The following is a 21409-nucleotide window of genomic DNA, read 5'->3' as shown; positions in this document are numbered from 1 at the left end:
ATGAAAGTACAAATTTAAAAAAAATCACAAATCTAAATATTTATGAGGATTGAAAAAATTAACTTAGGGAAAATAGTTTGTTTCCCATTGCTTTAAGTTTTATATTTAGTTTGATTTAAAAAGGTCCAATAGCACCACTTAAATAATAAAATGCAATATATATTTTTATTGTTTTATCTAATTCTGTCCTCCTTGTGATAAACTGAAAAAGACAAAAAAGAAATTGACTAATAGTATCACAATAATTAACCATTCCCATGCGGTAATACCAAAATACAATATATACGAGTTTAATATAAAATATATATACTGCTAAGTTTTGTTAATGAAATTTTCTGGTTAATAATATGAATTTAGACTTAATTGAGTATTTTAAACATGAATAAACTTATGATTAACAATATATTCATTCCTGTGCGGTAGCACGGGCTACATACTAGTAAGTAAAATAAAATGAAGAAGAAGTTTGATACAATTTGTTGCCTATTTTGATTTTGCTAATAATATGGGCAAACACTTGAAAAATTCTTAGAGATTTTTAGGAATTCATGGGTGTTTTATTTTTGATGTTGGATTGATTTGAAACCCGTAAGTTTAGTTTTGTCTTTCCTTTTAATTACATTTTAGGCTTCTTTTTAGTTGGGGGATAGAAGAAATTTTAATTTTCCCTTAGCATGTTTGGTTGGAAGGATGAGAAGTGAAGAAATGAAAACTAATTTGCAAGTATATCATATCAAATTCCACTTCAATTACACAATTTATTTATCATAAAAAAAACACACAAATCAAAAAGAAAAAGATAAAAATAACATATGATGCTTGTATAAAAAAATATGGCCCTTTCTTTTTGGGGGCACATGTGCGCCCTATCCCTTATGTTATCTGTTTAGTGGACTGGAGACATCGAGACAGGCGGGCTCACTCTTGTTTTTTTCTTTTTCTTTTTTTTAATTTTATGAGACATGAGGATTTATTTATTTATTTCCACGTCAAGCACGCACGCTTTAAAAGCGACCTTGACTTCACCGGCTCTTATAGGGTCCGTTTGGATATCATTTATTGTTGCTGAAAGTTGATAAAAACTGATTGTTGCTGAAAACACTGTAGCAAAATAATTTTTAAATGTGTGAATAGTATTGTGAGACTCACTTTTAATATTTTTTAATACATAAACAGTGCATAAACAGTACGTGAACAGTGCACACACTGTTCATGCACAGTAAATTTTGTCCCCCCAGTCAACAAATGCGGCAAAAAAAAAAAAAAAAAAAAAAAAAAAAAGAGGAGCAAAACGCAACTTAACTTTGAGCAACAACCCTCCTATCCAAACGCAGTCTATAGTATCTGAATGGCTTGAATACTTATATCAAGTTGTGGAAATCGGTAAAGTTTTGCGATGACTTGACGACCTTGACTTTCCCTGCTCCTGTAGCATCTCATGGCTTGAATCCTTAGAGCATTCGCAGCAGTGGAGCTAAAAATTTAGCTTTTTAGCTCCACTAAAAGTTACTTTATCTATTATACCTACACACCTGCTGCAGCAGTGAATCTATTTTAACTATCAACACAATATAATAATATAAACATCATAATAAAATAATATACTCCTACAATAAAATAATATATCTCACAACCCAAAAAACCTCCCAGTACCGACCACAACCTCCTCTACAATCAGCCATAGCCACCACTTCCACCACCACCACCAATACAGGCACAACCAAACCCACAAACAAAATAAATCCCCAAACAACCATCATAGTCATCAATCCACCACCACAGCCACCAAGCCCACAGGAAAAAAAAAAATCAAACACCGTACCACCAAACCATAGCCACAACAACCACCATCGCCACCACCACAGCCATCAAACCCACGGAAGAAAAAAAAAAATCAAACATCATTCCACCACCACAGCCATTAAACCCATAGAAGAAAAAAAAAATCAAACATCATCCCACAACTACAGCCATCAAACCCATAGAAGAAAAAAAAATCAAACATCATTCCCGGTGGATCGACGGCATGGATTGATGTGGATCGATGTGGATCGACGGCGTGGGTCTGGCGGCAAGGATCGACGGCGTGGGTCTGGCAGCGAGGATCGACGGCGTGGGTCTGGGTCTGGCGGCGAGGATCGACGGTGGTGTGAGTCTGGGTCTGGCGGCGAGGATCGACGGTGGCGTGAGATGAGATGAGATGAGATGATGCGATCGGCGGCGTGAGGCTGCATGAGGCGATCGGCGGCGTGAGATGAGATGAGGGATCGGCGGCGTGAGGCGATCGGCGATCGGCGATGAGAGAGTGACTGAGAGAGACAGATGAGAGAGTTTTGAGAGAGAGATGAAAGAGTGACTGAGAGAGATGAGAGATGAGAGAGATTTGTTATTATTTTATTTAACCGGCCGAATAAAAAAATAACTTTTTTTTTTTTGCTTCAGCTACAGTACACATCTATATATAGATGTGTACTGTAGCTGAACATCTAAAATATTTAGATTTGCCACCACTGCTGCAGCGTGAGTTTTGTGTTTGTGGAGCTAAATTTTAGCAATATAGCAATATGGCTCCACTGCTGCAAGTGCTCTTATATATCAAGTATCAAGACGACCTTGACTTGCATCTCTCTAATCCACTTTAGTGTAGAGTAGGCAATATATGTGACCAATAAACTTTGTCTAATGGTTACTCATGTTCGCATTAAATATTTGGGAAAATTGACAACCGCGAATCTATTAAATCTGATTAGAAGGCAAAAAAAAAAAAAAAAAAAAATTGTACGCTATACTCAAGAGGTTTTTGGGTTGGCTAGCTTGATTATAAGATATCTTAGGTGTACTCTTTTTTTCCTTTTGCTATTGGTATTTATATATAAACTAGCTGTGAATCCGCATGTTACGCTTAATAATTTTTTTAGAGTGGTCTCATTAAATTTATTTTTTACAATTTAAACTAATTTAATAAAAAGTAAAGTATTTTATAATCATAAATGTGATATAGAAACAATCATAAATCACAAATATTAATTTAAATTTTATATTTTTATTTATTATAAGAATAATCATAAATCATAAATATAAATATTGTCATACCAAAATGAAAACAATATAATTTTTCTCAAAAATTCTAAAGGCAAGTTAATGAAAATATTTTTTTTTTAAGAAAAGTTACTAATAACATTTTTTCAATCATTAAAAAGAATATAAAATTTGAAAATTATTCTTTTATTTTTAAACAAACTTTCTCAAACCTTATTTTTTTTGCCCAACAATCCAAAACACCAAAAAATGTAATTAAAAAAATTAATAAAACTTAACAATAATTAGTTGGACCAATTAAGAAAATAATTTGTTGTTGATAATCTATTAATGTTATTTTCTTTGCGAAAATTGCAATTTCATCCACCCAAAACATATTATCAAATAAACAAATATTAGCAAAATCTAAGTGTAGTGTCACAATTTGTAGCCCAAGCCCAAAAGGTATGGGATATGAACCCAATGACCCCAGTACAATGAATTTGTAGAGAGTGGCTGAAAGAGCTGGGCTTTTGGTGGATTGGACAACGGCTAATAAGGAGTTCAAAGATGAACAAGCATGAAACACACGTAAAAATCAATAAAATGATTGTCCGAGGAGATAGATTATGAATTAAACCAATGGTTTTGAAAGTTGATACAATTCTTAGTGCTACAGTAATTCTTTTTCTCTTTTTTCTCTCTTCCTTTTCTGATCCCCCTCTTATGGGAGATCTTTTACATTATATAGTTCCTTTTAGACCATCTTGATCGTACACTTGTTAATCATCTAAGCCTTCACTCGAGTACATGTCCCATCAAACATCTTCTTTAGCTCTCTGTGAATGGTGATAGCTGAGACTGCACTGTTCAAGAGTCTTCTCCACATAAATGCGGCCAGAAAAGTTGCTACAGTACATTTAATGCAGTGGTAGTAGCTTTTCTTTTAGATATTTCTGTGTTCTTATCACCTTTGTACATGCTTGAGGTTCATCCTGATCATTGGAACTCCCTGGAAGGTCACCTAAATTATCCAAATTTATGCTTAACTGATATTCATCGTATCTGAGAAGGAGCTACTCAGACTATATTCCTCCATTCTTTACTTACGTGATTCTCAACTTTGGGGCCTCTCCCAATCATTTACTCCTTCTCGGACATATACGCCCTTAGATAAAGCCCAAGACCCAATATACAAATTTGGGTTCTTATCCTCACACTAAGAATTAAGTTTCTATATATATGCATTGTTATAAAATAATAATAATAATAGTTAAAATACAATTGAAAAAGCTAAAATATGTCACCCATCTGATTATTTTCGTTTGATTAGCTTTTCCTTTCTCTAAATAAATGGCAATATAGAGTACTTCTGATACAACTTTTAAGAGCACTTGTCCACCCCCAAATGATTAAAAATTAAAAATTAAAAATTAATAAAGTCTCATAGTTTAACATCTAAATTGATAAATAGAAAAAATCAAATTCCAACTTGCAAAAAAAATTAATTATTAACCCAAATCAAATCAAACCAATGGGATAAAGAAAAGGAACTTGTGATCAAAAATTGGAATATCAAACTACATAAATATGCATAAAAGTTTATACAAATTTACTAAAAAAATAAACAAATGTGATGTGATAATTAAATCAACAATAACAAAAATAACCATTAGTAGAAGAAGAAGAAAAAAAGTGGTTGAAACAATTAAAAAAAATCCACCAAAACAGAAACAAAATTGGAGAAAGAGAGAGAGTGTGGACCTTTTTGTCGTGGATAACTTGGAAGAAATAGGGGGGGAGAGGTGGAAATAAAGAAGAAATTTATATAAAAATTAAGATGGAAGAGGAAGGGTGGAAGCAGATAGAAGGTTAAATAAAGTGAAACTGTAGAATTTAAGAAGACAAAAAGGAAACAAATTTTAAATCTAAAGAAAATTAAATGAAAATTGAAAAATAAATTATTGGAGGGATGAAAGATTGAACTAAAAAGACAATGGTTAAAGAAGATAAAAAATTGAACAAAGTAAGAATTGAAAAAAACAAAAAACAAAAAACAAAAAATAAGAAAAGATGCCTAAGATGTAGTGCATAAAGAACTTTATAAAATTTATTACAAAACTTTCATTATTTTTATTATTATTATTATTATTATTATTATTATTATTATTATTATTATTATTGTAGGGCACAAGAATTTAAATAAGGTACCTGCGCCACGTGTCGTATCTATGGCCGAGGAGTCCATTATCATGCCGAGGAGGCCACACGCTCGGAAAGTAAGGCCACATCAATGGCACATTGCCAGAGGAGGTCCTATTGTTGAGAAAAAGTTTCGGAGAGGGGGTTAGCCCTGACACGACTGAAGGGGTGATAGCTGCCCCCACATTTAATGCATCCCACCAAACCTCCTGACTGTAATTATATGGAGAAGACTCCTGAATAGTGCTGCATTGGCCGCCGCAACTCACAAGGGGCTTAGGAAGGTGTCTGATGGGACAAGCACTCAAGGGATGGACTGGACGATCAACAAATGGAGGGCCAAGTTCGTCTAAATGAGCTATATAATATAAGAAACCCTCCAGGGAAAGGAGGCAGAAAAATCTGTAGAGAAAATACCATAGCATTAAGAACAGCAACTATAATCAAATCTAAGATGAATATATTCAAGAACTACGTCTCTCCTCAGACATTACCGAAGAATAATTTATATGCATCACATTTGTTTATTCACTATTTTTCCTTGCTCTCTTATCCTTTTTAGCCCATTGAGGTCGTTGTCCATTTCGTTGAAGCCTAGCTTTTTAGCTCGCTCTCTACAAATTTTATTGTACTGGGCTCCTTGAGCCTTAATCCATTCATCCTTTGGACTTAAAGACTATAGCATGCCCTTACAATTATTATTATTATTTATGTAGACATTATTTTTGGTTTTTTATTCTTCATTGATTTCATAATTTATTTATAAACATCTAAACTAAAGTAGATAAATATGTAAAGGCAAAATTATATATAATTTTAAAACCATCCAAGATGAATGTGTAAAATCAATAATCTATTTATATAACGTTAAAACCACCAAAGATAAACGTCTAAAGTCAATAATCTGTTTCTCTTTAAAAAAAAAAAATTTATATTTTTTGTAAAAAAAAATAGGACTAAAAAATAAATAAGAAAAATAATAGTTATGTGGCAATGAGATGGCGCAACAGGAACTTAACAGCAATAAATATCACTTTTCAGCTTTTATATATATATATATATATGGATTGATTTGAAACCCTCAAAAGTTTTATTCTTGACTTTCCTTTTAATTACATTTTAGGTTTCTTTTGGTTGGGGGTGAAAAAGTGGGGAATAGAAGAAATTTTATTTTTCCCTCAGCATGCTTGGTTGGAAGGATGGAAAGTGAAGGAATGGAAAATTAATTTGTTTGGTTGAAAAGAAAAATGTGAGGATAAAAAATCTAATTTGTATGAATTTACTTTCATTCTCTTATTTATATAAAATCTTATAATTATTTTATTTATTATTATATTACCCTCAAACTTATATATATATATATATATATATATATAGATGGATTGATTTGAAACCCTCAAAAGTTTTATTCCTGACTTTCCTTTTAATTACATTTTAGGCTTCTTTTGGTTGGGGATGAAAAATTGGGAAATATAAGAAATTTTAATTTTCCCTCAGCATGCTTGGTTGGGAGGATGAAAAGTGAAGGAATGGAAAACTAATTTGTTTGGTTGAAAAGAAAATGTGAGGATAAAAAATCTAATTTTTATGAATTTACTTTCATGCTCCTATTTATATAAAATCTTATAATTATTTTATTTATTATTATATTACCCTCAAACTTATTAAATACATTTACAAGTATATCATATCAAATTCCCTTTTTTTTTCAATTACACAATTTATTTCTCATAAAAGAAAACACACACAAATTAAAAAAGAAAAAAAAGAAAAAAAAAAAAAAAAGAAGAATAAGAAGAAGAAGAAGAAGATAAAAATAACATCTGATGCTTGTATAAAAATATGACCCTTTCTTTTTGGGGGCACATGTGCACCCTATCCCTATGTTATCTATTTAGGGGAGAAACCAAGACAAGCGTGCTCACTTTTGTTTTTTTAATTTTATGAGACAGAGGATTTATTTATTTATTTATTTTCACATCAGGCGTGCACACTTTAAAAGATAGAGAAAAGAAAAAAATTTGATAAAGTTTGTATTTATTATTGTTCAGAAAGATAAGAAAGGACAAAGTTAAGACAATATGATAACGAGGATTTTAAATTTGTTTTATTAAAACCTATGTCTGGCCCTCGTTAAGGATAGAAAGGACATTGTCAAGACAATATGCTAACGAGGATTTTAAATTTTATTTATTTATTGAAACCTACGTCTGGCCCTTGTTGTGGAAATCGGTAAAGCTTTGCGATGACTCAAGACCTTGACTTGCACCTCTCTGATCCACTTGAGTGTGGAGAAGGTACATTAGGCGCAAAAGGAGTAACATCAGTCCTAGTTTCAATTCCGGAAGCGGTGAGTTTTAGGCAATATATGTGACCAATTAACTTTGCCTAATGGTTACTCATGTTCACATTAAATATTTGGAAAAATTGACAAACGCTAATCTATTAAATCTGATTAGAAGGCAGTAATAGTAATAATAATAATAATAATAATAATAATAATAATAATTGTAGGCTATACTTTAGAGGTGTCAATGTTCGACCCATCCCGTAAACACGATAAAAACTTGACAAGTGTTTTTGCAAGTTAGGGTTGGGCCTTAGTGGGGTTGAGTCATAAACGGGTCGATTTGAATGCGACACGATAAGAAACGAGTGTCATAAGCGGGTCAATCCCCGTGACCTACAATAGACACATTTGATACACCAATTTATTTGTACCAACCTAAAATGACACATTTAACACAACCGGTTTAACTCATATGACAAATAAATATTCATTTTATTTTAGATTTGTCAAATAACTTTTATGTCGAACCTATATTTTAAACTCAAAAAGAAAAGTGAGTAATTACAAAAATTTACATGGGATATAATTGGAAATTAAAATGGGTTGAAAAGTTGAAATGTATGCACTACTTTTGGGATGTAAAAAAAAAAAAATATATATATATATATATTTAGATGGATACTATATTTAATATTAAGCAGGTTGAAATGGGTTATGTCACATTCGTGTCAACCTAACAAACCTATTTACTAAGCGAGTCAAGTGGGTTTGGTTAAGTCAACCCGCCTTATTAACAGGTCGGGTTAGGGTTGAAGGATCATGACATGATTATTTAATAGGTCGGGTTTGGGTTGAGCCATTTAATTGAATACTCCTACCTCTACACGACACGAACCCGACACGCTAACTCGAATTGGCACCCCTACTGTACTCAAGAGATTTTTGGGTTGGCTAGCTTGATTATAAGATATCTTAGATGTATTTTTTTTTTTTTCTTTTGGCATTGCTATTTATATATAAATTCCTTAACTTGGAATATAAATAGTTAGAGAGCCTTCGTAATGGCCGGATATCACAAGTGATAGTAAATAAAACTATCTATATAGATTGATGTAACTGAGTCATTGTTTAAGGTGGTATTTGTGGATCTTAGATGGGAAGGTTAGGGAGAAGTGCAAATTTTGTAATCTCTTCTTGAGGCAGGTAACATTTTCTTGCCTAGTTATATTTCGCTTAAAATAAAATGTTTTATCTATTAAATTGAATGAAATATATTTGTCTGAACTAAGTTTATGAAATATGATTTTGGATATGGACTAAAATGAAAGTGGTAATTTTTTTTATTTTTTTTTTTTTGAGAGGGTTTCAACCTATGGCGTCCTCTTGATGATAGTTTTTTATCATCAAACCAAGACACCAATCAGTTTTTTATGTAGGCGGGAATTGAACCTCAAATCTCTTATACAACCATCAAAAACTTTACCAGTCAAGTTAACTAGAACCCACTAAAACTGGTAATTTATAAGTGCAATTTGACTATGCTTTGGACCCCTTCAATAGGGGTTATACATTAGCATAACTGGTTTCTTTTAGCACATATATATCACAGACTTACATGTGATTCTAGCCCTAGTAATTGGATTTAGCATGACCATAGTTAAATAAAGATTGTTAAGAATACAAAATCTTATTGAATATTAATATGTGAACCATTTAAAGTCCAAAGAAAATTTTTAAGTTTTTGAATTCCTTATAATTTATAGTTTTGATGTCTTTGGAACGCATTGCAAATATAATTGATGTTTTAAATCCATTAAAAATTATAAGTTAATTTTATCATTTGAACTTAATTGCAATTTCTGAGCTTATCGAAGTCCTATCTTATGCAAAAAGCATTTTTTTTCCTCATAAGTATGCTTGATCCAGCTACTTAGGATTTGATTATTTACTGAGTTGTCACTCATTGCCCTTTTTTCTCCCTCTTTCATATTTAGATTATGAGGAATAGCAATTGTTAGGTTTCTGCTGGCGTGTGCACATGAGAGATGTTTGGGAATATTTGGAATAAGATTTGTGTTTGGTATTTTTCTTGCTATTTATTATCTTATGCTCTAGAGATTGGACTTCTATTTTCATTAATGCTTTGGAGGTTTTTAACAATTGAGTTCTTGATGTTAATTGGATTTGATTTGACATAATAATTATTTGAAGATTATTACTGCTCTTTAAGAAGGCCATACACATTTGTAAGATAAAAATTTTATAAGCGCATCACTATTCGCTCGTGCATAACCCATTAGTTGGGTTGGTGGCGTGACAACTACACCTTTTATTTTCAAAGGAGAAGGATCTGAACTCTTCTGAAACTAGGTGTAAAAGATATTTTTTTTCCTTTAGCTGAAGATAGCCTATAGGTTCTAATGATGCCAAAAAATCGTCAGTAAGCTACACGGTCCTCATGTGCCCTAGACAAAATCTACACAACAAAGAAGAAAAAGAAAAACCCTACAAAGAGCACCGGTGTGGTACTGGCTAAAGACCTTCCAAAAGTTAAGTTAGAGAACTTTCACAACTCTAGAATGCCAGAGCTGAGGTAAATTATGCGTACCTTATTTTCTAAGGGCTTTGGGTTTTTATAGTAGTGTAAAACCGACCTTTATTCCTTGGCATCCTCATAAATGTACGTATTTTACGGGATTCGTCCCATATAATGATTTCGTTGATTAGGATTAATCGTAGGGTGCAAGACATTTCCATTTAGGGTTTCTTGGAAACCACTTAGGCCACATAGATGCCACGTGTCTTTGCTATTCATCCCCCTTGTGTCCGTTTAGTTAGAATCCGTCCACTATGGAGGGTTTGTCCGTCTTACTTCTTCTCCATCTGGGACATGATCCGTCTTCTTGTTCATATGTTCAAATCATCCCTTTCCTTAGTATCGTCGCCTACAGCTATCCTTACTGAACGGGTCCGTTTACCTCAATTTTATCCTCTCTAGGTTCTGAGTGAAATGTTACGAAATATTGAAAGAAAAAAATTCCATACATATATTTTACCGAAGTGAGCAGTGAATCGAAAGAAAAATATAGAGTGAGAAGCTAGTAGAGGCAGGCGGTGCTGAATCTAAAGATAGAAAGAAATTAAATAAAAGAAAGAATAAACTATAAAGTAAGAAGAAAATGATGACCTACGAGGATTTTTAATTTTTTTACAAAATCCATGTCGGACACTCATATCTAAGTGGGCTCCTCGTCGTGGAAATGAGTAAGCTTTGAGATGACTCAAGACAACCTTGACTTGAATCTCTCTAAAACCAAATTTCCTTCCCCAAAAAAAAAACCAAGCTAGTGGTTCCTTCTTTCATTATGACTTAAACCTTGACTTACTAGTTTAATTTATCTTTAAAAATATTTTTGCACACCCTAATCACCTTCAAAATTCAATACTCTTCCTTCGTTCAAGTTTAAATTTGATGAGTGTGAACTTGTCAGTCACATTCGTCGGACGAAGATGATTCTTCAAGCTTTGGAGATGGTCACTGGTGTGGTGCCTGCCACAGAGCCTTCGATGCCAAAGTCAGTGTAATGAACTTTATGGGAAATGAACAATGTAATTGGGAAGAATTAGAAAGATTTTTTGGAGTTTTCTTTTTGGGTATCCGTACCTGTTCTTCAGCAATGTGAGAGACTTATATATGTTCTCATGGCTTCTAGCCGTTGGGTAGTTATGGAGGTTTTTAATGCTCCTTTTGGTAACGTCTGGGGCCGTTTAATGTGCCATCACTGCCCTTCAACGGTTTGAACAGTTGTCTCTGTAACCGTTTCGGGTTTGATTGCCTGCATTAAATGGTCTGTATATATTCGTCAGTAAAGCATGTAATTGACTCACCTAGCCAGAGTCTGTATTCGTCCGTATCGATGGGATCGTCCGTTCTTGCATGAACTCGTTAGTCCCGTCAATTGCCCCCCGATTCTGTGTTCGTCAGTTAAGTGACGATCATAGAATGTGAGGAGTTTTACAGTTTACGAGTGTCGTTTGGGATTTCGATCCGCAGTAAATGCAAAGCGGCGGCGTTTCGCAAATTGTGGCACGCGCTGGTGGGTGGAGTTAATGCTCTGATTTGGTGGGACTATTGGGCGTCCCGCTGGTTTTTTTTTTCAGTTTCCCAAAGCCTCAGTTAAAAACTCCTCCTAGTTCACATTTTTCAAAAATACTCTACTCATTTGCTTTGATCATCCTCTCCGGCGACTTTTCTTTGCAACCCTTCTGCGAACTAGCAACCGGTGTGGTGGTGTTCTACCTTCTGACTGCTTCTTTAAGGTACGCCTATCCTCCTGCGTTATTTCTCTTCGCCTTATTATGGTTTTGCTTCTGATTTTCTCTTCTTCTGTGTTGGTTTTCTTTTTTGTGTTGTTTGTTCTGAATTCCATGGGGGTTTAGTTTGTTGTTGTGTCTTTTGTTTTTCATGCTTAGTAGCTCTGAGGTTAGGGTAGTCTGCCCCTCAATTTCATTCCTTTTTGCTCGGTTAGGAGGGTTTTTGGGGGTTTCCTCTGGTATTGAGGATTTTGTTTTTGAGGGTAACTGTTTGAGCGTGGCTTTGGCTGATCTGTTGCCTTTACTTCGTCAGTCTTTGGATTGGTTCGTGAACGAGGTTGGAGGGCGAGTAGGTATGTCAGTAGTTAGGTCGAGTGAGCTTGAGACTGGGTTGTCGTCCAACGGCGGCCCAGCGGAGGAAGATACTGCCGTCTTTGGCTCTCAAGAGGTTAGGGCTTTTTATGCCCTGGGAGAGGAGTGTGGGTTAGATGCTGACACGTTGGCGAGGTTTAGGGACAGATTTCAGTTTCCTGACAGAGTTAGGGTTCGTCTGCCCAGTGTAGAGGACCGGGCGTGTCACTTCTTCCCAGGCGAGGTATGCTTTTACGAGGCTGCCTTCATTTGTGGGTTAAGGTTCCCCGTCCATCCATTCCTGATGGAGTTGCTAGATCATTTTGGTATCGCTCCGGGGCAACTTATGCCCAACTCTTGGAGAATTTTAATTAGCTGTATGGGGATATGGCTGGCAGCTAATGACGGGGACATGATCAGGGTAGACGAGCTAGTGTATTTGTATCGGTTGAAGGCGTCAAGGGAGTATGGGTATTATGAACTAGTGCCTTGGGAGAGAGGTACTAGAATCGTCAAAAAATTACCTTCGTCGTTCAGGTATTGGAAGTCCAGGTTCTTCTATGTGTCTGGGGACGAGTTTGAGACTCCCTCAAGCGAGGTTTGGGGTGATCTCCCGGTGTTACGTCGTCGGTGGGAAACCCCGACTTTAGGTGCGTCAATATTCCTTTCTTCGTTTCTTGATTCCCGTCGTGCTTACAATCAAGGCTGCTAACACCTTCTCTCCCCTATTTTTTTTTTTAGTCAAAAGACGACAAAAGCTGAAGAGCAGGTACAGAGAACGTGTGCAGAAGGCCATCAAGTACGCGCAGACGATCGAGGACTGGGACGATCTCGTCAATCCCCGAACCCTTGCATTCTATTGTCTTGGGCCTGATCCCTCTGCTTTTGTCTTGAAAAATATTGACATAGAAGGAAAAAAGAGTAAGTTCTAGCTTCGTCAGTACTGACCTTTTCTTTTCTTGTGCTTTTCTTCGTGGCTAATGTTTTTCTTTTGACAGAGATGACGTCGAAATTCAACAAAGATATGTACGCCAAGATGAGGGCCAAGAAGGACGAGCCCTTATCAAACATAGGCAAAAAGACCATGCGTGTTATAGGGAAGGGTCTTTTCGCCACTCCGCCAGCCTCAGTCACTCCCCTCGTCTCTGGCACTGAGGTAACGAGGACTGATTCTCCGTCCACGTCGGTGGAGGAGCTTCCTACTCCCGTCTCCAAGAGTGACTTTGGCATCGAGGCTCTGTGGCAGGCACCACACCGGTGACCATCTCCAAAGCTTGAAGAATCATCTTCGTCCGACGAATGTGACTGACAGTTCACACTCATCAGTTTGGCGCCGTCTGTGGGGACGACATTTTTTCGTGTTCAAACTCGGAATAGTGGTCCCATATTCTTGTTCTTTTAAGGATGGAGTCAAATCAAGATGCTACAGCCCTAGCTCAGCAAGTTCAAGCCCTTGCAGCCACAGTTGAAGAACTGACTAAGCAAAACCAAGAAATGAGATTACGGCTTCAGCAAGAGGAAAATCGTTCGAAGGGAAATCAGGAAGATGAGGGGATAGCAACAGAAGAAGTGACCAACGAAGGCCAAACACTCCCGTCGAGCAAAATTCAAATATTCTTCGGGAGATGAGGAGGGAGATGGACGAATTAAGGAACGCCATCAAAGAAAAAACAGAGCGGAGCGTGGATCAGATGGTCCGGGCGACGGATTCACCATTCACAACAGCGGTCCTCGATTGCCCAGTGCTGTCGAAATTTCAGTTACCTCAGCTCGAGCCCTTCGATGGGTTGAAGGACCCTCAAGATCATCTAAACACCTTCAAGACGAGCCTGGGACTTCAACAGCCCCCAGATGAGATATTGTGTCGTTCCTTCCCAGCTACACTCAGGGGAGCTGCCCGAGAATGGTTCACGAAGTTGCCAACATCGTCAATAGATACGTTCGAGTAGTTGAGCAACACCTTCCTGCGTCACTTTATTGGAGGACAACGACCAAAGAGGACCGCTGACCACTTGCTTACCATCAGGCAGGGAGAAAAAGAAACCTTGAGGTCATATGTAAAACGTTTCACGAGGGAAACACTGGAGGTAGACGAAGCTGACGATATGGTACAGTTGACGACCTTCAAGGCAGGGCTGAGGTCAAGGGATCTCGTCAGCTCACTCGCGAAGAACCCCCCAAAGACGATGGCTGAAATGCTCCTCAAGGCGCAGAAGTACATGAATGCTGAAGACGCGTTGGCTGTTATCAAGGACGCAGACAGAACAGGGGACAAAGGAAGAAAAGAAGACGATAGTAGAGGGCAAAAGCGTGATCGTCCAGATCGTCGAATCAATGACGGAGTCAGAAGGAAGGATGACAAAAATCCACGAACGGTAAAATTCACCCCTCTAGTTATGCCTGTTGACAAAATTTTGGCGCAGATTAAAGACGAGCATTATCTTAAGTGGCCACGGCCACTACACTCATCTCCTAACGTCCGCGATAAAAGTAAGTACTGCCGATTCCACAAAGATCATGGCCACTACACCGAAGATTGTAGGGATCTCAAAGAGCAGATAGAAGAATTGATACGGAGGGGGAAGTTGTAGAAATTCGTAAAGAAGGGGGAACACAACAAATTCCGAGATGAAAACAAAGGCCAACAGGGGTCTTCCTCCAGGAACGACGGCCGTCAATCATAACCTCCTCAAAATGTGGTCGGGGAAATATAGACGATCGCGGGGGGGCCTACCATTGGGGGCTCATTCAAGTCACTCAAGAAAACACATCAACGACAGGTGAATAGCGTCCATATGACACCCCTGCAAAAGTACAGACGAACTGATCAGGATATGACCTTCAACGAGAGTGACTCCAGAGGAGTGAAACAGCCTCACAACGACGCGTTAGTCATAATGCTCACCATAGAAGGATTCAACACCAAAAGAGTCCTCATGGACAATGGTAGCTCTGCCGATATCATTTACTTTTCTGCATTCCAACAATTGAGGCTGGATCCCAAGAGACTTTGTCCATTCGATTCTCCACTCGTCAGTTTCAGCGGTGACAAGGTGTACCCCAGGGGCATAGTGACGCTGACAGTAACAGTGGGAACGTACCCAAAATAGCTGACTCGTCAGGTAGACTTTTTGGTAGTAGATTGTCCCTCGTCCTATAATGTCATCATTGGAAGGCCAGCACTCAACAAGTGGAAGGCGTCCACATCCACCTACTGCTTGAAGGTGAAGTTTCCAACGGAAGAGGGTATTGGTGAAGTTAAAGGAGACCAAGTTCTAGCTCGAGAATGCTATCAAGCTGTTTTAGCAGCTAAGGAGAACCACACGTGGGTAGTGGAAGAAAAGGAGGAAGAAAAGATGGAAGCACTGGAAGTAGTGGAGTTGATCGAGGGGGAAAGGACGAAAACAACCAGAATAGGGACAACGTTGAGTCCTGAGATGAGAACGAGGCTCATTCGTTTTCTCAGGGAGAACTTGGACGTCTTTGCTTGGAGCCATGACGACATGCCAGGAATATCCCCATAAGTTATCCAACACAGGTTGAATGTGGACCCAGAGAGGAAACCAATCAAGCAAAGACGAAGGACATTCGCGCCAGAAAGAGACCAGGCAATTTCTGACGAAGTTAGCAAACTCTTGACTGCAGGCTTTATCAGGGAGGTGTACTATCCAGACTGGCTGACAAACGTCGTCCTAGTAAAGAAAGCAAATGGAAAATGGAGGATGTGCGTGGACTTCACGGACCTAAACAAGGCCTGCCCGAAGGACAGTTTCCCTCTTCCAAGAATAGACCAGTTGGTAGATTCCACGGCCGGGCACAAGCTGTTGACGTTCATGGACGCATTCTCCGGGTACAATCAGATAAAAATCGCTGACGAGGATCAGGATAAAACCGCCTTCATCACCAGTCAGGGGCTCTACTGCTACAAGGTCATGCCCTTTGGACTGAAGAACGCCGGGGCAACGTATCAGAGGTTGGTAAATAAAATGTTCGTTAAACAAATAGGCAGGAATATGGAAGTGTACGTCGACGATATGCTCGTCAAGAGCAGGGAAGAGCTCGCGCATCTGGACGACCTTAAGGAGACATTCGATACCCTTAAGCAATACCAAATGAAGCTAAACCCTAGCAAGTGTGTTTTCGGTGTCGCCTCCAGAAAATTCCTAGGATTCATGGTGTCTCAGAGAGGAATAGAAGCAAATCCTGAGAAGGTGCAAGCTATACTCAATATGGCATCACCCAAGACCGTCAAGGAAGTCCAGAAGCTCACAGGCCGAATTGCAGCTCTTAACAGATTCGTGTCAAGAGCAACGGACAAATGCTTACCATTCTTTAAGACCCTTAAGCAAGCCTTTGAATGGATCGACGAGTGTGAGGCGGCTTTCCAAGAGCTAAAGCGTTACCTCAGCAATCCACCACTCCTAAGCCCATCCAAAGAAGGAGAAAACTTATACTTGTACCTGGCAGTTTCGTCTACAGCCGTCAGTGCAGCGTTAATACGAGAAGAAGATAGGAAACAGCTCCCAGTGTACTACGTCAGCCAAGCTTTCCAAGGAGATGAATTCAGGTACCCGAGGATCTAGAAAATCACCTTTGCATTGATAGTAGCCTCGCGCAAGCTTAGGCAATACTTCCCGGCAAACCCGATCTTAGTGATGACGGACCAACCCATCAAGAAGTCTATGAACAAACCCGAGGCAGCTGGGAGGATGGTCCAATGGGCAATTGAACTCAGCCAATTCGACGTGGAATACCATCCCAGGACGGCCATCAAAGCACAAGCTCTGGCTGACTTCATCGCTGAGTTCACTCACCCAGACGAATCGAGCATTGCTAGCATGGGCGAGACATGGGTGATACAGATTGATGGCTCATCAGCCCAAAAAAGAGGGGGAGTAGGGGTCATCATAACCACTCCTGACGGAGAGACATTGAAATATGGAGTCCAGCTAAAATTTCCAGCCACCAATAATGAAGCTGAGTACGAAGGAATCCTGACGGGTTTAAGACTCGGAAAAGAGCTTGGGGCCAGCAACCTGCTAGTCCAGAACGACTCAAAGCTAATAATTGGGCAAATCATAGGAGAGTACGAAGCAAAAGAAGAAAGAATGCAGAAATACCTCAAGTTGACGAAACGCCTGACCCAAGAGTTCAGAAAAGTGAAGTTTGTCCAGATTCTGAGAAGCCAGAATATGGCTGCAGACGAAGTTTCAAAGATAGCCTCGTCGGAAGAAATTAAATCAGGGACGGGCTTGATGATGGAGATACAAAGAAGCCCCAGCATAGAAGAAATCTCAACATTCGCGGTCAGGGGCACGAATAGCTGGATGACGCCCATCATGTCCTTTCTTCAGGATGGCCATCTGCCCCAAAACACAGATGAAGCTAGGAAGATCAAGAAGAGATCCGCCAGATTCACAATTCTCAATGATACTTTGTACAAAAGAGGTTTCTCCATACCCTACTTGAGGTGTGTCGACGAAGGAGAGGCCGAATACGTCCTGAGGGAGGTCCATGAAGGGATCTGTGGAGATCACGCGGGCCCAAAATCCCTGGTAAGAAAAATTATGCTAGCAGGTTATTTTTGGCCGACCATGCAAGATGACTCAGCAAAGTTCGTCAAGAGATGTGACAAATGTCAAAGGTTCGGGAACGTCCAACGGCTCTCGTCAGAAAAGCTGACGACGATAACGTCTCCATGGCCATTCGCACAATGGGGAATCGACATCGTGGGCCCGCTACCTCAAGGCAAAGGTCAGGTAAAATTCTTACTAGTTGCTATTGATTATTTCACTAAATGGGTTGAGGCAAAGGCATTGGCAACCATCACCGAGGCCAAAATCCAGGGGTTCGTATGGAAGAACATAATTTCAGGTTCGAGATCCCACGGACGATCATATCGGATAACGGACGTCAGTTCGATAGCCAAGGTTTCAAGGACTTCTGCTCTGGCTTGGGCATCAAGAACCAGTTCTCGTCACCAGGCCACCCACAGTCGAATGGATAGACGGAGGTAACGAACCGTACATTGCTCAAGATCATAAAGACCAAACTAGACGACGCGAAAGGAGCTTGGCCAGAAGAATTGCCCAACGTCTTGTGGGCCTACAGAACCACGGCTAGAACCCCAACAGGAGAGACCCCCTTCAGACTCACCTACGGTACCGAAGCAGTAATCCCTGTCGAAGTGGGAATTACAAGTACTAAGAGAGAAGCGTTCAACGAAGAAGAAAATGACGACCTGTTACGAGTGGACCTAGACTGTCTTGTCGAAGTACGAGCGAGACAAAGCCTTCAGCAAGATGACGGAATACCAGAGAAAGATGACAGACTACTACAATAGAAGGGTGAAGCTCAGGAGACTCAACATAGGAGACCTCGTCCTGCGCAAGGTAACCCAGGCAACCAAGGATCCAGCTCAAGGAAAGCTCGGCCCCACGTGGGAGGGGCCATACAAAGTCATTCACTACTCTAGACAAGGCAGTTACCACCTGGAGACCCTAGACGGAAAAAGGGTCCCAAGACCGTGGAACATTGAGCACTTAAAGAAATATCATCAGTAGATGTAATGGAAAGCCACATTCATTATTCATGATCAATAAATGAATTATTCAGCCAATACNTTTGGAGATGGTCACCGGTGTGGTGCCTGCCACAGAGCCTCCGATGCCAAAGTCAGTGTAATGAACTTTATGGGAAATGAACAATGTAATTGGGAAGAATTAGAAAGATTTTTTGGAGTTTTCTTTTTGGGTATCCGTACCTGTTCTTCAGCAATGTGGGAGACTTATATATGTTCTCATGGCTTCTAGCCGTTGGGTAGTTATGGAGGTTTTTAATGCTCCTTTTGGTAACGTCTGGGGCCGTTTAATGTGCCATCACTGCCCTTCAACGGTTTGTACAGTTGTCTCTGTAACCGTTTCGGGTTTGATTGCCTGCATTGAATGGTCTGTATATATTCGTCAGTAAAGCATGTAATTGACTCACCTAGCCAGAGTCTGTATTCGTCCGTATCGATGGGATCGTCCGTTCTTGCATGAACTCGTTAGTCCCGTCAAAATTAATGTTGGTAATTTTGAAAACTTTGTAATTTTTTATTTAAAAGACTGTACTAATTGATGATCCCTTATAGAGCTAGATTTTCTAAACAAGACTAACAAAATAAGAAAGAGACTATTACTCTAAAGTTGGCTTGCCGTGGACCACAACCTAAAGGTCTGTTTGGAATCTAATCATTTTGCTAAAACTGAAATTTTTTTGCTGAAAATATTGTAGATAAAGGTAAAAGTTAGTAGAAATAAAACAGTGAGACTCATGAATGGTACCAAAAAGTATCGTGGGACCCATGAATAGTAACAAAATGAAGCTGAATAGTAAAATAAGCTGACTTTTTAATTTAGAGCCAAACACACAAGAAAAAGTTAGTTGAAATAGTACAGTGAAACCCATGAATAGTACCAAAAAGTGCAATGAAACCCATGAATAATAGTAAAAATAAGATGAATAGTAAAATAAGTTAACAATAATAATTTTTACCAAATAGACACTAAATCAAAAAAAAAAAAAAAAAAATTTCAAAGCCAACCAAAACCGTCTATAATAAAGGGGTGTTTGGTAGAGGAGTTTGAATAATATTGTTTGGGTGTTTTTGATATAAATGTAAGTGAAAAAATATATAAAAATGTGTATAAGTGTATTTAAAATACTCAAAAGTATGCTTAAAATGTCCTACCAAACGGGCTGTATCTAAAACACAGTGAACACCATATTAAGAGTAACACTGTTCAACTAATATTTTTTGATATTTTCAACTAAAAATTCCATAATTCAGACGTCCCTACCGTTATCTATCAAATTATCTTGAAGAAGAAAAAAAACAAAAAAAAAAAACAAAAAAAGTACTAAAAGTTATAATTATTTGACTTTCTGACGACGTCTCATCATGCCCCAAATAAATAGGATTAGGCGGTACTATCAACTTCCCTCTCCCAATTAAAATCCAATATATATTAAAAAATAATAATAATTTTTTAAAGAAAGAAAAGTAAAGAGCATTATCAACAAAGTTGTACATCGCACTATTTATTTAAGTTACGCATCATCAAGTTCATACTTCATACCAAGGAAAAGCATAAAATTAATAGCCTTCTCAAGAATGGAAGAGAGAATTCAGAGGTTGAATGGGATTGCTCAACAGGGAGATATTGATGCCTTTTACAACATAATTCAGGAGGATGGAAAACTTTTGAAGCACATTGATGAGTTCCAATTTGTTGATACTCCTTTACACATATCTGCATCTGCTGGACATTTCCTATTTTTCTGTGAGATGATGATACTACAGCCCTCTTTTGTCAACAAGCGAAATCCAGATGGGTATACCCCCATTTACCTTGCTCTACTGAATGGTCATATAGAGATAGTGCATCAGCTTCTACAACACGATGCGAACCTTGTTTATGTCGCAGGAAGGGAGGGTATGACTCCTTTGCATTACGCAGCAACAACAAATGATCTTGCTTTATTAGATAATTTTTTATCAGTCTGTCCTAATTCTATTAAATATGTGACAATACGAAATGAGACGGCTCTTCATATTGCCCTTAAATGCGACAAATTGGAGGCTCTTAAATTCTTGGTGGGATGGCTCCTAAGGAAGTCTTCTTGTTTGAGGAAAATTTTGGGGCAGAAGGATGTGAAAGGCAATACTGTATTGCACATTGCAGTACTTAGAAATCAAACACAGGCAAGCTCTCTCATTTCCTTAGTTATGATTTTTAATTCCAAACTATCAGCTACTTCAAATAGAAAAAACCAACAAAAATCTACTTATTATTAAAAATATATGAATATATAAATAAATAAATAAAATACAAAATAACAATTTCTTAATACATTTCAACTCAACTTTTTGTTAAAAGTCTTGTAACTCAATTATTAGTTCGCATCTTACTGTGTTTTTAACTGAGATATTCAGGGTTGAAATGATCTTTCTCTCAACTATTGAAGAAAAAAAAAAAAAAAAACAAAACAAGACCTCAATTTTCTATTACACTAAAATGCATAATAATTTCCTTCTTAGTGTTAAAGATCAGAGTCTAAAAAAAAAAACCATATTTCATTTTATTATGAAACCTGTTTTGACAACATTTATGGTTAGAATACACAAATATTGTCATTCAAAAAATCAAATAAAAATTATATTTATTTCTTAATATAGTTTATAAATTAAAA

General features: G+C 37.9%; 3 protein-coding genes across 3 annotated transcripts in view; all 3 read left to right on the top strand.

Moving 5' to 3' along the window:
• Window positions 1-14280: 14280 nt before the first annotated feature.
• Window positions 14281-14766, top strand: LOC136067127 (uncharacterized). The gene has a single exon (XM_065772480.1). The coding sequence runs from the start codon at window positions 14281-14283 to the stop codon at window positions 14764-14766; it is 486 nt and encodes a 161-aa protein (XP_065628552.1).
• Window positions 14767-16830: 2064 nt separating this feature from the next.
• On the top strand, window positions 16831-18192 carry LOC136067126 (uncharacterized). The gene has a single exon (XM_065772479.1). The coding sequence runs from the start codon at window positions 16831-16833 to the stop codon at window positions 18190-18192; it is 1362 nt and encodes a 453-aa protein (XP_065628551.1).
• Window positions 18193-20330: 2138 nt separating this feature from the next.
• LOC112004737 (ankyrin repeat-containing protein BDA1) overlaps window positions 20331-21409 on the top strand; it is a 19633-nt gene continuing 18554 nt past the window's right edge. The window contains exon 1 of the mRNA XM_024036970.2: window positions 20331-20921. Within this exon, the coding sequence (XP_023892738.2) occupies window positions 20331-20921 (591 nt within the window). The remainder of the gene's footprint in view (window positions 20922-21409) is intronic.

The sequence above is a fragment of the Quercus suber genome, unplaced genomic scaffold (assembly GCF_002906115.3).
Source record: "Quercus suber isolate HL8 unplaced genomic scaffold, Cork oak 2.0 scaffold_59, whole genome shotgun sequence".
In the NCBI taxonomy this organism is placed as follows: Eukaryota; Viridiplantae; Streptophyta; class Magnoliopsida; order Fagales; family Fagaceae; genus Quercus; species Quercus suber.
This window is presented reverse-complemented; position numbering and strand designations above follow the sequence as displayed.